This window comes from Arachis ipaensis, chromosome B06 (assembly GCF_000816755.2).
Source record: "Arachis ipaensis cultivar K30076 chromosome B06, Araip1.1, whole genome shotgun sequence".
Classification (NCBI taxonomy): Eukaryota; Viridiplantae; Streptophyta; class Magnoliopsida; order Fabales; family Fabaceae; genus Arachis; species Arachis ipaensis.
Window position 1 is genome coordinate 122,999,327 of NC_029790.2, and position 14,163 is coordinate 123,013,489.

The 14,163-nt window shown below is 34.3% G+C and overlaps 1 protein-coding gene across 12 annotated transcripts; it reads right to left on the reverse strand.

The window, feature by feature from the left end:
• LOC107605086 (SAGA-associated factor 29) lies at nt 486–7,975 on the reverse strand. Of its 12 annotated transcripts, none has more exons than XM_016306833.2 (11): nt 7,332–7,968; nt 5,614–5,735; nt 5,081–5,174; nt 4,776–4,849; nt 4,350–4,355; nt 3,693–3,769; nt 3,459–3,544; nt 2,566–2,619; nt 1,937–2,090; nt 1,734–1,747; nt 486–925 (listed from the first exon to the last, which is right to left on the reverse strand). In XM_016306833.2, exons 2-11 carry the CDS (start codon nt 5,732–5,734, stop codon nt 823–825), a joined length of 783 nt encoding a protein of 260 aa, XP_016162319.1. In that variant the 5' UTR covers nt 5,735; nt 7,332–7,968; the 3' UTR covers nt 486–822. The 12 variants fall into 12 exon arrangements, 11 of the variants coding, with proteins under 11 accessions (XP_016162319.1, XP_016162320.1, XP_020960606.1 ...); XM_021104947.1 differs by having other exon boundaries at nt 494–925; nt 1,734–1,797; nt 3,693–3,766; ... (1 more) ...; nt 5,614–5,718; nt 7,332–7,975; XM_021104946.1 differs by having other exon boundaries at nt 507–925; nt 1,734–1,797; nt 5,046–5,174; nt 5,614–5,718; nt 7,332–7,974.

The window sequence follows — 14,163 nt, forward strand, 5'->3', positions numbered from 1 at the left end:
CAATCAGTTATAGAAAAAAAAAATTATTTTAGTCATTAAATGCTTCAACTACCAATAACAATAAAAAGGGCAAATGTGTCAGAAAATTTTGTTTAATAGAGGAAAGAATGATTTTAAAACATTTTTAACGTTAGGGATGATTTTAATAATAAAAAAAGATCGGGTATAAATTTAATTTTCGCCCGAGACCTTAGGACGAAAAAAGTACTTAATCCTAAATTTTAATAACCCTATAGTATTACTCAAGATTAAATTGACATGTGCAAACTGCTTTGACTATTATCCAAAATTTAAAAATCTTTAGAAAAGCTACTTCATTAAAGATTATAAAGCTTTCACCAACTATATTTTGGATATTTTCATTGCAATAGCAGCACAAATAAAATACAATTCATTCTTCTCGATCAAATTCTGCTGAAGTGAAGTTGGTAAAGTAAAAAAATTAAATATATTACCACTCTGAAATTAAAATAATAAAACTCATATAATAAAATTTACAAATTCAATAGTAATTAATTAAATTACTCATTTTATCACTTTACAATCTCCTCGCTTAAGAAAATCTTTTTCCCATCCAAACCTTTTTCCCATCCAAACGTATATTAGTCAGTGATCATTACACAAAAATGAGAATATAACAAATCATATTACACAACCAGCACGTAAAGCAACAACGCCATTCCTACTTTATACACAAACTATAAGGGTTGTTCATAAGTTTGGCTTTGGAGTTCGGAGCATTTAGTCTAAAATTTACATTACAAACCTTTCATTTTCTCCCTTTTTAACCCAACTCACAAACCAACCCTAAATTGCTTAAATTCATTGGCGATGACCCTCTGGCAGAGCAACCACCTTGTGGAAGGGAACCGTCCTTTGAGGCAAAGACCCATCTTCTTCATCATCATCAAATTCCAACACATAGCTGCCAAACACGTCAGAAGTTAACAACCATAACACAGTGACAACACAATAGTCAACAGTGCAGTTGAGGAGTGAATACTTCAACAAATCAATAATATTTCAATACTAAATATTGTACTATTTCAATATTAATAGATCATTGCAAACTTGAAGTCAACAAATCATATTTCAAATTTTCAATGCTAATAACTGTCTAATTAATTTAGCACATTTTCTTTCTTTTCATTTTACATAAAAGGTGAAGATGATGAGTACATGTAAGATTAAGAATAACTTAGAAAGTATTGTACTCTTTCAATTTTGGTAATTTATAAAAGTGTAAAATAATCAATAATATAAATTATAAGAGTACAGAAGAAAAATTAATAAAATCTTATATCAATTATAATTGGAAATAAAAATAATAAAATAATAAATTTGGTATGAACTTATACTTAAATAATTAGAACAAATACAACTTCGATAACATTATATTATGCAGTAAAATACCAAAGACTAAACATATAGTATTCTTGTCAAGGAAAAAAAAAGAAAAAAAAAAAACATATATATATATATATGGTGTTGAAATTTGAACCAGCCTCATGCTATCAAATGCTGTTTTCTTCTTATTCTTGTCTTTTTCCTATCTTATTTTACACACAAAATGAACTCTCAGATGCATGTCCATTGTTTATAGTTACCGACCCCACCAAAGGGGATAATAAATATGAATGCTTGCCAAGATATAGTGCCAAATGATTTCCTACCAAAATTTATATTTACTATTAGAACTAAAGAATTACATATTCCATAAAGTCTATACTTACTCGTCTGTCTTCCTCTGCACAAGTGTGAAATGAAAAAGATTGCCCCAGAACATGCACAATATTGCTGGTTAGTACTCAGTAGCATGTCAGCATCAACAGAATTCTATCTATCTAGGAAGGAATTATAGACACTACAACTCACTGTAAGTTAGATGAAAAAACAAGAAATAATCCCTTTGACATGGAAACAAAGAAACCATTACCTTGCGATGGCCATGTACAACTGTTGCTTTGTAAAGTGCAGTAGTTCCAGGATAGACCGCCAAAACATGTGAGCCTGGCGGAAAATCCGGAGCACCTGAAGGATCATTGCTCTTTGGGAAAGGAATTATATTCCCCATGGGAAGCTTGTATTGTCTGAATGGAGCAGAAAAGAACCCATGTTAAGGTTAAAAGCAACACAAACAGGACACTATCAGAACACTATCAAAACCAATGTATTTCTTCTAAAAATTGGAAAAATCATATGTTGATGGATTTTATTAAAAGGTTTAAACTTCGGAATTTTTCTGTATACTTTTTGAAAACAAAATAAGATGAAAAGAAAAGCAAATAAGGACCTAAATCACAAAAGAAATAAGAGAAGGGATCACGGTGGGCATTGGAAAAAGAGAGCAAAAAAAGTACAAAAAAGTACAGAATTTTTTTTCTATATTTATATTTTAATGCAATCTTTTTCTAATTGGTGCAGAATATTTTTTATTTTCTTATGCAATCTAGTCCTTATTGATGCAAATATATACTATATTAGTTATTAGATATGTTAAGACAAAAATATGGTATTCACACGATTTAAAAACAAAACAAAACAAAACAGTTTCTCTTAGGTTACCTTTGGCCGCTTCCCTCTTCATCATCACCAGGTTCTTCATCTAGAACTTCAACTCTGTAAAATCATGTTGCGAAAGATTCAGCAAACAACAAAATGATGGTGATAAGGGCAATTACAAAAAGATTGAATGTCCCACTGGTACTATTCTCTGCATCAACAATTTGAAACCAGACAGACACAAGAAATAGCAACTAACACCGAGAAATGTAACGTCTTCCAACAACTTAAAGATGGTCAAATAACAACTCATTCAATTAAGTACAGCCAAGCAGACTCAAGTTAACATCAAGCTCATGATTGACCTTTGTACTGTAATCAAAGGCTGAATCTAGGCAAATTAGGGGCTCAGCAAGCATATCAGAGAATAAAATAACAGAATCACCAAGCCCGATATTAACAGGGTTGTACTACATAACACCTTAATATTAGTTACTCCTTGGCAGATACTCAGAAAGTTGGGAGATTTTTTGACAAGATATAGTACATTATCCTCCTGGGGAAACAATATGCCATAATTTATTGTAGGATCAACGAATTTATCTACTATAACAAAAACTCAGAGATAGGAATAAACACAATAAAAATACAAGGAACCTTGTTTATACGTTCATTTGGTAGTAGAACTATGCTAAGCATATAAAATTATAAATCTAATAATCTGTAATAACTCAATTTGTCATTAAACAATATTCTTTCACTGGCTAGAATAAGCTCAATATGCATTTGTTAGAGCTTAATTCATGATATATAGTATCCTAAACTATATAGCATATCATATCAAAGCCATCTGGCAATATATTTTCAAATTTTAATATTATGCAAGCTGAATGTAAATTGATTTTTTATAGCTTGAACATAATACTTGACAACTTAGGTAAAGAATGTACACTTACTCTTTTGATTCCTTATCAAAATGGATCACTTTAACAACAAACCATTCATCCTTATCAGCATTACGTGGTGTGACCCTAGCTGCTACCTAAGAAGTGAGAAGCAAGAACAAATTAACCTAGTGAAGCACAACATTCAGATGAATCATACTAGAAAAATAAATTTTATCAACAAATAAAACAGAAATTGATGTTCAATGATTTATATCAGTTAAACTCCGTGGAAATTCTTCATACCTGCTCACCCTTAAGATTGCTCATCCTAGAAATATCTGACTCGGTCTTCACTCGTTTCCTTTTCTGCTCATTACCTTCTGTAACATAGTAACGGTAAGCACAAAAATTTTAAAAAAGAAATGACATCTCATTGAAACTTAAGTCATAATAATGCAATTTATGTTTGTAATTAAAGACAAAAATAGGTGCAAAAAAAATATATAACATCAACTGAAGTATTTCATGAACCCTTTTACATCTTAACAAATTTTGATTCTCATGCTTGCAAAGCTCCATACTATAACTGAATGCCATTAGCACAATGTTGGGGAAGCAATACATCATCATGAATTATCCAGGGTTAACAAGAGGATGCAAAAGCATTCTGCTTAATGAGTTAAAAGTTGTCTAAGCAGCAATGCTAAATCATTGATCACTGTAGATGAACCCTACGTAGCTTTCCAAACCATTCTCCGTCCACCATATATTTAGAAAAGGAATAGATTAAAAATTGGATCAGTTAACACACTATCTTCAACTTTTTATTTAAAGTTACAGGTTAACATTCCCTCCCTGCCCCTTTCCTCCCTTCTTGTAGCTTTGACTATATGAGATTCATGAAAATGGCAGCAGAGACGTCAACTATATTGATGAGTATCCAAAGCAGTCGACTTTTACCTTTCCCTGGAAAAGAAAAAGGAAACAAAAGAAAAAAGAAAATCCTATACAATCAGAATCTGCAACTTCTTTGAACAAATCTAGGGAAATTTGACATATAATAAGCCACAAAGATTGGTTGATTGAAAGACATATTATCACTCTTCTCATTTTATTTTTTCATACTTTCCTTTCCATGGAAAAGCTATGGTCTAATGCTTTAGATACTTGCCATGGTTCTATAATATTGGCCAATCATTCATTTACCCTGTGCCTATATATATATATATTGAAGCATCTATTTCTAATTATGGATGAATTATAATGTATAAGACTATAAGCTTAAATCAACGGACAAACATTTTATATGTCAAAAATACCAAAAAGAAGACAACATAAGCAACATTTTCAATAAAAAAATTGATGTGTCAATAACTTGAGACACACCTATTCTTCTTCGCGGTTGACCTTGTCCTGAAGGCAGTAGTGTATCAAGTTGGTTTATCAGTAAAGAGGAAATTCTGAAACCAAAAACCAAATCAACAATCAACAACAATAAATTAATTTGAAAAAGAAAAAGATGCATTTGAAACAATCAATTATGGCATGGAAATGTTTAAGCTGGAACTGCTCAGTATAGTTGAGTCAATCCAGTTTTAGAAAATACATACTCGTGATTACAATGAATCAGTGAACAGAAAAGAAAATGCCATTTACATAAAATGCTTCAGAGCCATATACAATAAACATACTGTGCTTCACTATCTGAAAGATCTTTTGCTTGAGTATACAAAATTTTAAGCCTGGCTAATGAATTATCCCCAGGCTTCTCAACTACTTCAGGAGCTGCATCAAAATTAGAAGAAACTATCAACAATTGTACCCGAAAACTAATGATTAATTTTTAATTTAAAATTTATACCATATTTAACTACAATTTCTCAGCAGAAATGATCACTCCCAATATCTGAATGTCTCTCTATATTAGTATCACAGTATCAATATCAAAACACACATTTGCATCCAAGAATCATTGTTGACTGAGCCACCAGTAAAGGGGTTCAAAAATTAAAACATTCAAAAATCGTCCAATCAAAACAAATGACATCATTCTACTATTGTTGACATTTAAGCTTATGCCTTAAAGTGGAAATTTTATTTAGAAATAAAATTTGCAATTACTAGAATTGCAAAAAGAAGCAATGACTGATTTCGACATTTATTGAATCGCAGAATGGATCAAGACACATCACCTAAAGAAACAGAAAGAAAATGACTGACTGACCTGTTTGAAGCTTCTTGTGGAGCCTGTTGATCTCAAGCAGAATATCCTCCTGCTCTTTCCTTAACCGATCAAGCTCCTTTGAGTTATCCAAGATTCCAGTAATGTCTGAAGACGACATCATTCTGATTGGAAAGAAAAACAAAATAAAACAAAACAAAAAATACAAAGAAATAATATAGCAGAATCAACTAAGGAAATTAGTAGCCTCATGGATGAGTTAGATGTGCCATGGATAGGGAAGAAAGAGGAAGAGGGGAAGGAGTTGAGGCTCAAGAGACCTTTGTTTTTTATTTGATTATTTTTTAAATTTTTTATATTATAAGTAGTTCTGATGTGGCAATAGAAAAGTGGAAATCTTCCTTCTCCTTAGAAGAACAACCATAGGTGCGGAAATTTGGCTGATGTGGTATGTTTTCAACAACTTTGGGCATGCTTGGTTTAGAAACACCTACATGAGTTTCCCTCCTACAGCCACCAATCTCTCCAAAAAACCTTGCCATGTTTTTACAGTTTACTATTGTCATGGCATGTGTCATTGACCACTGGCTACTGTGGTTGAAAATCAAAGCCAATATATCTACAGCCATAGTTGAAATGTTCTCACCACTCACCTACATCCATTCAACAAGACCATGTCCCATAACAATAGCAAATAAAGGATAAGTATTGGGCTATATAAAGGGAGTTGAGCAACACTCATAATTTTCTCTTCCAAATATACTAATTATTTCAATTCCTTTCATTATAGCCTGCTTGAAGGGAAGGAGAGTGCAATAAAGGTATAACATTCTTTCTCAGCCACTAACATTACCGATAACAAGGGTATAACATTTTTTCAAGTATGCAAATTCCTATAAAAGGAAGTCCTTCAAGCTCAAAAAGAGAAATTATTGTTTCAAGAGTTCATATTGTGTAATCTTTATTGGAAGTGTGTGAGAAATTCAAATAGTTTTCTGTTGTATCATTGCTAGAAAGTCAAGTAAGAAATTTGGTATTAGAATCAGATGCAACAATTGCAAATCAAGGTTCGGAAGCAAAAATGAGAAATGACAGTTGAATTCAGGATCACATGACCGAATCAGTAACACCACATCACTCAGCAATAGAAACAGAAAATCACAAAACAATAGCAAATCAAGTACCAAACTGATCCGTCCATATTGCTCTTACTAATTATGTTTATGTAGATTGAAATTTCTTCAAATGACGAGAGTTCCGATTATTTTTACAGCAGAACGAAAGCAAGCAATTTCAGGGGAAATGGCCTATCAAGATGCAGCAAATCCTATTATACAGCGCACATGACAAGCACAACAGAACCAAATTAAGGCCTTCCTCCTTCCATTTGTCTTTAATTAACCGAAAATGACAAGCAAAATAGAAGCAAATTAAGCCTCCGGAATGTTAATTCACACGCAAGCAAATTAAGGCTCTATTTGGGCAGAACTAAGCACAAAGAGTAAAGAGCTCCTGCTAAATTTAATCAGGTTTAATGACACACTGAATTTTCATCTCATAAAGAGCAAAACCAAAACTAATCTAATAAAATAGCCTGATGAACAAAGAAATTTAAAAATTGAACTAATCCATATATGTTAGCACATAACTCATCAATATTCAATAATTCATGATCAAGTAATCAGAAAAACAATATCTCGAGAGAGGCACAGAAGACTAGAAAAGGACTAGCAGAGAGCAGATCGGAGGAGAGATCTGACCGGCGGCGAGCGAGTACGAGGAAGCGACGGAGATTGCGCAAGCAGAAAGAACAGCAGAGACAGCGATCTGAACGGCTGTGAGAGAAGATTTGCAGCGAAAACAGAGCAGCGGCGTAGGCACAGAAATCTACAAGCGAGCAGACAGATTGAGAGAATTGACCGGCGGCGACAGAGAGCACAGCAGCAACGGCAAGAGCAGAGCTGCCGCGATATCTAATCGGCGGCCAGAGCAGATTTGCAGCAAAAACAGAGCAGCGGCGGAGAGAGGCACAGAAGAATAGAAGAGAGCAGATCGGCGACGAGCTCAGAGGTTGCAGCAGGTGGAGAGAGATTACTGAGCAACAGCGACGTTGAAGAGAGAAGAGTGACGGTGAAGAAAGAAGGGCAACAAAAGGAGGTGCAAAAGGGGCTTAGGGTTCGAACGAATCATCGTCGTCTTACAAGAAAAATGGAGTAGAAGATCGAATATGAGGATGGAGATGATGACGGATCGAATCAGGTGAAGTGTGGAGAGCTGTGACAATTAAAATTTCCAACCAAACCAGAAACGATTCAACGAAGATCGTCGAACAGAGGCATTGCAACTTGAAATACACACGTATCAATTTAGAAAATCAGTCTTCAGATGCAGAAAAACACGTTAAAAACCGTTAAACACTTTTTTTTTTTTTACCAAACATACAAAACTCGAACCCGCAATTTCTTAATTGAGTATCAAAAGACTATATATCATTTGAGCTATTATTCATTGACAACCAATTAAAATAAATAAAATAATTTAAAAAATAAACAATATTAATTAAAAAATATTTTTTTTTAATATTACTCATCGTTTTGTTTTATTTTATTTTTGTAAAATTTGCTTGCAATTTAGGCATTTTTTTGCATTTTTATCTTTTGTGTTTAACACTTTAACTACTTACAAGAAAACTTAACCAATAATAGCCGGTTACCTATCTAACTTGACTGCTCGAGTCCATCCCGTATTCCCGTTTGCACATCTTTATTGATACTTTAATTAAACTATTCAAAAATATATATATAATTATTAATTAAAATTCAACATGAATTAATCTTCACATATAAACGTTTTTTTCATACAAATTTTTTCAACTCTATTTATATTCATGCGCTCCATATCGTTATTGCACGTTCTTCTTCTTCTTTATTTTTATTCTTCATTATCGTTGTCATCAATACTACCTCTTCCTCTTCCTCCTCTTCCTCTTTTTTTTTTATTGGAATTTCTTCTTCTCCTTTCTTTTTCTCTTTCTCCTCCATCATCAATTATCTCGTTGTTAAAGATAATGAATAATTCATGTTCAGATTATCAATTGAATCAGAACAAAATTGATTTTTGTTTTGAATCCAATCAAATGGCTGAGATATGATTCAATTCAGAAGAAAAAATGTAACATTAGAAAAAATATTTTTCTGTATTTACAGCAAATTTGGGTATAACACGAAAATATTTGGGTATATTTTTATTCTGATAAGTTATGCATAATTCAAAATTCTTCCTTTTCCTCCTGCTTTTTTTTTATTCATATTTTTCTTTTTGTTTTACCTTCTCAAGTTTATTCTTGTTTTACTCTCTTAACAAAAATACAAACAAAAAATCAAACAAAGAAGAAGAAGAAATCAAACAAAGAAGAAGAAGAAATACGTAATGCTGCAAAATCACTTGGAATAGGATGGACTTACATTCATTTAACTAAAAAGAAAGAAAGAAATAAAAAAAATAAGAAGAAAAAATGCAGCATTAGAGGAAATATTTTTCTATATTTGCAGCAAATTTGGGTGTAATACGAAGATATTTGGGTGTAACACAAAAATATTTGGGTGTATTTTAAGAATTTTGGGTGTATTTTTATTCTGATAAGTTTTGCATGATTTAAAACTCTTCCTCTTCCTCCTCCTCATCTTCTGTTGCTTCTTCTTCTTTTTTTTCATCATCACCATCTTTTTCTTTTTTTTCTTATTCGTCTTTTTCTTTTTGTTTACCTTCTTAAGTTTCTTCTTGTTTTACTCTCTTAAATAAAATAAAAAACAAAAAAATCAAACAAAGAGGAAGAAGAAACACATAATGATATAATATTACTTGGAAGAGGATGAACTTACAGTCATTTAACTAAAAGAAAGAAAGAAATAAGGAAAAAAAAGTGCAGTATTAGAAGAAATATTTTTTTGTATTTGCAGCAAATTTGGGTGTAACACGAAGATATTTGAGTGTAATACGAAGATATTTGGATGTATTTTTATTCTTCTGCATAATTTAAAACTCTTCTTCTTTCTCCTTCTCATCTTCTGCTGCTTCTTATTCTTCATCTTCTTATTTCATATTCTCATCATTCTTCTTGGGAGGAAAAAATCAAACAAAAAACCAATACATAATGTTGCAAAATCAATAGAAAGAGAATAAGGAGAAAAATGCAGCAATAACAACAATAGTAATTTCCTTAGAATGCTTATTAACAAAACTAGAGAACGAGAGAGCGAGAGGGGAGAGGGCCAGAATGGGTGGGAAACACCGGGAGGGGTAGAATTAGCAATTTAGTAGAGATATGAGGGTTTAGAATCGAGAAGAGTACTGTCATTTGAAAAATGAATCGTTCTCTATTTTTGTAGATTATCTTCCTGTAGATATATCAAAAAGGAAGTTGTACCACTTGTTCAACTGGACTGGACGTATAAATGATATCTATCTCTCACGAAAATAAAAAATGGTAATACTCACGTGTTTGCGTTCATCCGGTATACAACAAAGGGTGGAGCGTTGAAGGCTATTGCGGAGATGAATAGAACGAGGTTACGAAGGAAGGTTATTTCAGTCGGAGAAGTTAGGTATCGACGCACGAATGAAGGGGAGAATAGAAAGATAATTCATGAGGCGGGTGTCGTCCAAAATAGTGTCAAGATTCAAACTCAACATGAGGAAAGTACAAGAGTCCCGAGGAAGAATGTGGAAGAGACGAGGAAGGAAGGAAAAAAAGAGAATCCACATGGCAATGGGTGAACGAAGAAGATGAAAATTCTGGTGGCAAAAGAGAATTTGGACTGGTTACAGAGGAGTCTAATAGGCGGGACGACAAAGGCTATAGACTTTTCTTCTTTGAAGTATATGACTGGGAAGAATTTTTCTCAAGTTGTGCAAGTACAAGAACTAGGAGCGTACAAGGCACTCATGACTTTTGATAGTGTCTTGAGTGCAGAAAAAGCTTACACGTTCAAAATGAACAACCTACTACAAATTTTTACAGCGTATGGAGATGGGATGAGGAGAAGCGCAGTGAAACTCGAAGGGTATGGTTAGAGTGCTTTGGTGTTCCTCTGCGTACATGGTCAACGGAGACGTTCAGAATAATAGGAAGCCAATAGGGAGAAGTTATTAGATGTGACAAAGCCATGGAATCATGCCTCTCATTCAGTGTGGAACGGGTGCAAATAGATACTTGTATCATGGACATCATCAACGAGTGGATTCACGTCACAATTGGTACTAGCGGATTCGATGTCCTGGTTAAAGAGGTTGGTCATGAGAGTTATGGAGTGGAGTGCAAGAATGAAGAGGTAGGTAATCCTTATCTCCCAAAAGCTTGCGAGATGGTTGCTAGCAGTTCAAGCGCTATGGTACAAGTGGAAAGTAGAGATCCGGTGGCTGAGTTGGTGATGGCGGTGCCAAGGGAGGAAGAAACAGATAAGGGTAGAGTAGTAATTTTAGAGGATATTTTGAATGAATGGAGTAATTGTAATTTAATTCAAATTCGTACAGCAAGGGAAACAGATGATCCTGTTTTAGAGGGTAGTGAGGATTTTATGGGATATAATGATTTGATGATTAATGATGCTGAATCAGAAAAAATAATTAGCTATGATTATAATAATGATGGGTTAAAGAATAAGGATTAACAGAAACCCAAAGCAGGCTTCTTAGTAGACCCAAAAAAGTTTATTGTAACAGGTGTGCCAAAGGAGAGAGCTTGGACTTTTTTTTCTTAGTTGAAAGCCCAGATCATGCTAACATTCATGCTGATGCAGCTATAGGAGGTGGGCTGGTGAATCCGAGTCGGGCGAGGGTTGACTAGGTCGAAGTTGCTCCAAGTCCTGGTTATGCGCGGCGGTTCATTATCAAGTTGAAGGGGAGATCTCAGGGTGTGATGCCACAACAGATCAACGAAGCTTGGGAAAGCTCGTAGCTAGCAAGGAGCGACGGACTAGTGGAGGAGACGGTGCCGTCGGGCCTGTAGCGGTGTATGCTGCCTGTAATCTTCAACCGGAGGTACGCCCCCTATTGGAGATTGTGTCTTCGTCAGGGTATCACTCAACGCCGGCGATGGCGGGGTTACGTTCTTTCATGGACGGTGATGTTGACATGGAAGCGGCGGTACATTGTCTAGTGCCTCGAAAAAATGGTGCTAGTCCGAAAGTTAGTCCTGTTATAGGTGGAGATGACGCACCTGTAGACGGTTTAACTTTGAACGGTGCAGGGGTTGATAAAGGCAGTATCGGGGCTGGGAGTGTCAGGGACATTAGTGTTGAAAATCCAGGGAACAATGATGGTAAGGATTTAGAACGAGAGGAGCAGATGCTGAAAAATAGGAAGACGTGGGAGCTGGCTGTTGAATCAGAAGCCGTGCAGTACAACGATGAAGATGATATCATGGCAATTCTTCGAGAACAGAATGAGGCTTTAGCACAGAAGAGGAGATTAGCAAAGCAGAAAGAAAAGGCACGAAGATGCAGACCAAAAAATCTCAAAAAGGTGTGTAAAAGAGTTTTAAAATGAGTTTTAGTTCTTGAATTGTTAAGGGGTTAGGGGGTGTTGGAAAATTGAGTATGGTGAAAGAACTAAAAAAGAAGCAAAAGTGAATATGTTAGGGTTGGTTGAAACTAAGATGCAAGTTGTGACTAAGTTTGATGTAGTGCGTATTTGGGGGAGCGATGCTGTAGGGTGGGAGTTTGTAAAGTCGGCAGGCACATTCGGGGGTCTGTTATCAATGTGGGATGACATGCAATTTAAAATAAATAATAGTTACAAAGAGGAAAGATGATTATGTGTTAAAGGAGTACTGTTAAAAAATGAGTTCAATTATACGTTCTATTTAGTATATGGTGCTCATACTAAATCGGAGAAACTGGCTGTATGAGAGGAACTGAGTTTTGTAGTTGGGTTAGGTCGAGGTCTGATATGTTATATGATATATGAGAGACTTTAATGAGGTTATACAGATTGAAAAGAAGAAAAGTCAGGACAGGTTACAGCATCGGCAGAAGAGTTCAAGGATTGAGTTCAAGATATGCAGTTAGTGGACCTACTGTTGAATGATCGAAAATTTACTTGGTTCAGAGGCCGCTCCTACAGTCGTATTGATAGAGTTCTATTGAACGTAAAATGGTTTGAGAAATTTCCGGAAATTCGATTAAAAGGTGGACCGAGAGTTATTTGGAATGTATGACTAGAGAGGAATAGGCGGATCTTTAATAACAAGGAAACCGGAGTGGAAGAGGTGTCTCTCAGATCTTTGACCAGCTACAGAGAATGGTGTAGTTTGGATCCTTTTGGTTGTTGATGGCATTGCCGGAGATAACACTAGGGATTATTTTCAGGTTTTGATTGGTTGTTTTTTATGTTTGAGACTTTGTTTGTGACTTTGTCGCTCCACTTTATTGTGTTGAGTTCACTTGTTCAAAAAAAAATAACAACAATAGTAAAAACGACAATGAAGATGAAACACATGAAGAAAAAAAGAGGAGAAACACAAAGAAGAAGGAGAAGAAGATGGCATTGCCGGAGATAACACTAGGGATTATTTTCAGGTTTTGATTGGTTGTTTTTTATGTTTGAGACTTTGTTTGTGACTTTGTCGCTCCACTTTATTGTGTTGAGTTCACTTGTTCAAAAAAAAATAACAACAATAGTAAAAACGACAATGAAGATGAAACACATGAAGAAAAAAAGAGGAGAAACGCAAAGAAGAAGGAGAAGAAGAAGAAGAAGAAGAAGAAGAAGAAGAAGAAGAAGAAGAAGAAGAAGAAGAAGAAGAAGAAGAAGAAGAAGAAGAAGAAGAAGAAGAAGAAGAAGAAGAAGAAGAAGAAGAAGAAGAAGAAGAAGAAGAAGAAGAAGAAGAAGAAGAAGAAGAAGAAGAAGAAGAAGCGCGCTATGAAAACTATTAAGTAGCGCACGTGTTGACACGCTCGTATGGATGAACGTTCTTTTTATTAGGTTTGGCCCAACTTGTATGACTTGTAAACTAAAATGACTTGTATGTGTAGTAGCACTTCTCTTTTAACATACAGTTAGATAAATATAATAGGAATATTCATTCTTTTCATCTTAATTTTCTCTAATCTTTCTGTATTAATATTTCCGTATGATTTCAAGAAATCTTAAAAGAACTAGCGAAATGTTACACGAATATTTTTAAGTGCGTCATCTTTTTACCTTAAAGAGAATCTCTACTTATCTCGAAGAACATAATTTAATAATTCTAATATAGATTTTAAACTTAATCACACACACTAAGAGTCCTTATTTATGAATAGATATTATCGTATAATAGATCTCAAATTCTGTAGCCTATCTCATACACAAAATTTTGTACTTTGTACTTTGATTTACAGTGAAGTTAAGTTGAAAAAACTAAAAAATTTATTATAAAGACGGTGCGCTTTAAGGTGGAGGAAAAAAGAATTTCGATGAATTATTTAAATTAGAAACATTGAACAAAAAATGGAGCTGTTGCATCTTCTGATGGTGGCGATGCGCAACAATCATCATCTTCTTCTACTTCTTCGACATGAAATAACCCATTTTCGCTCGTTCTTCTTGATC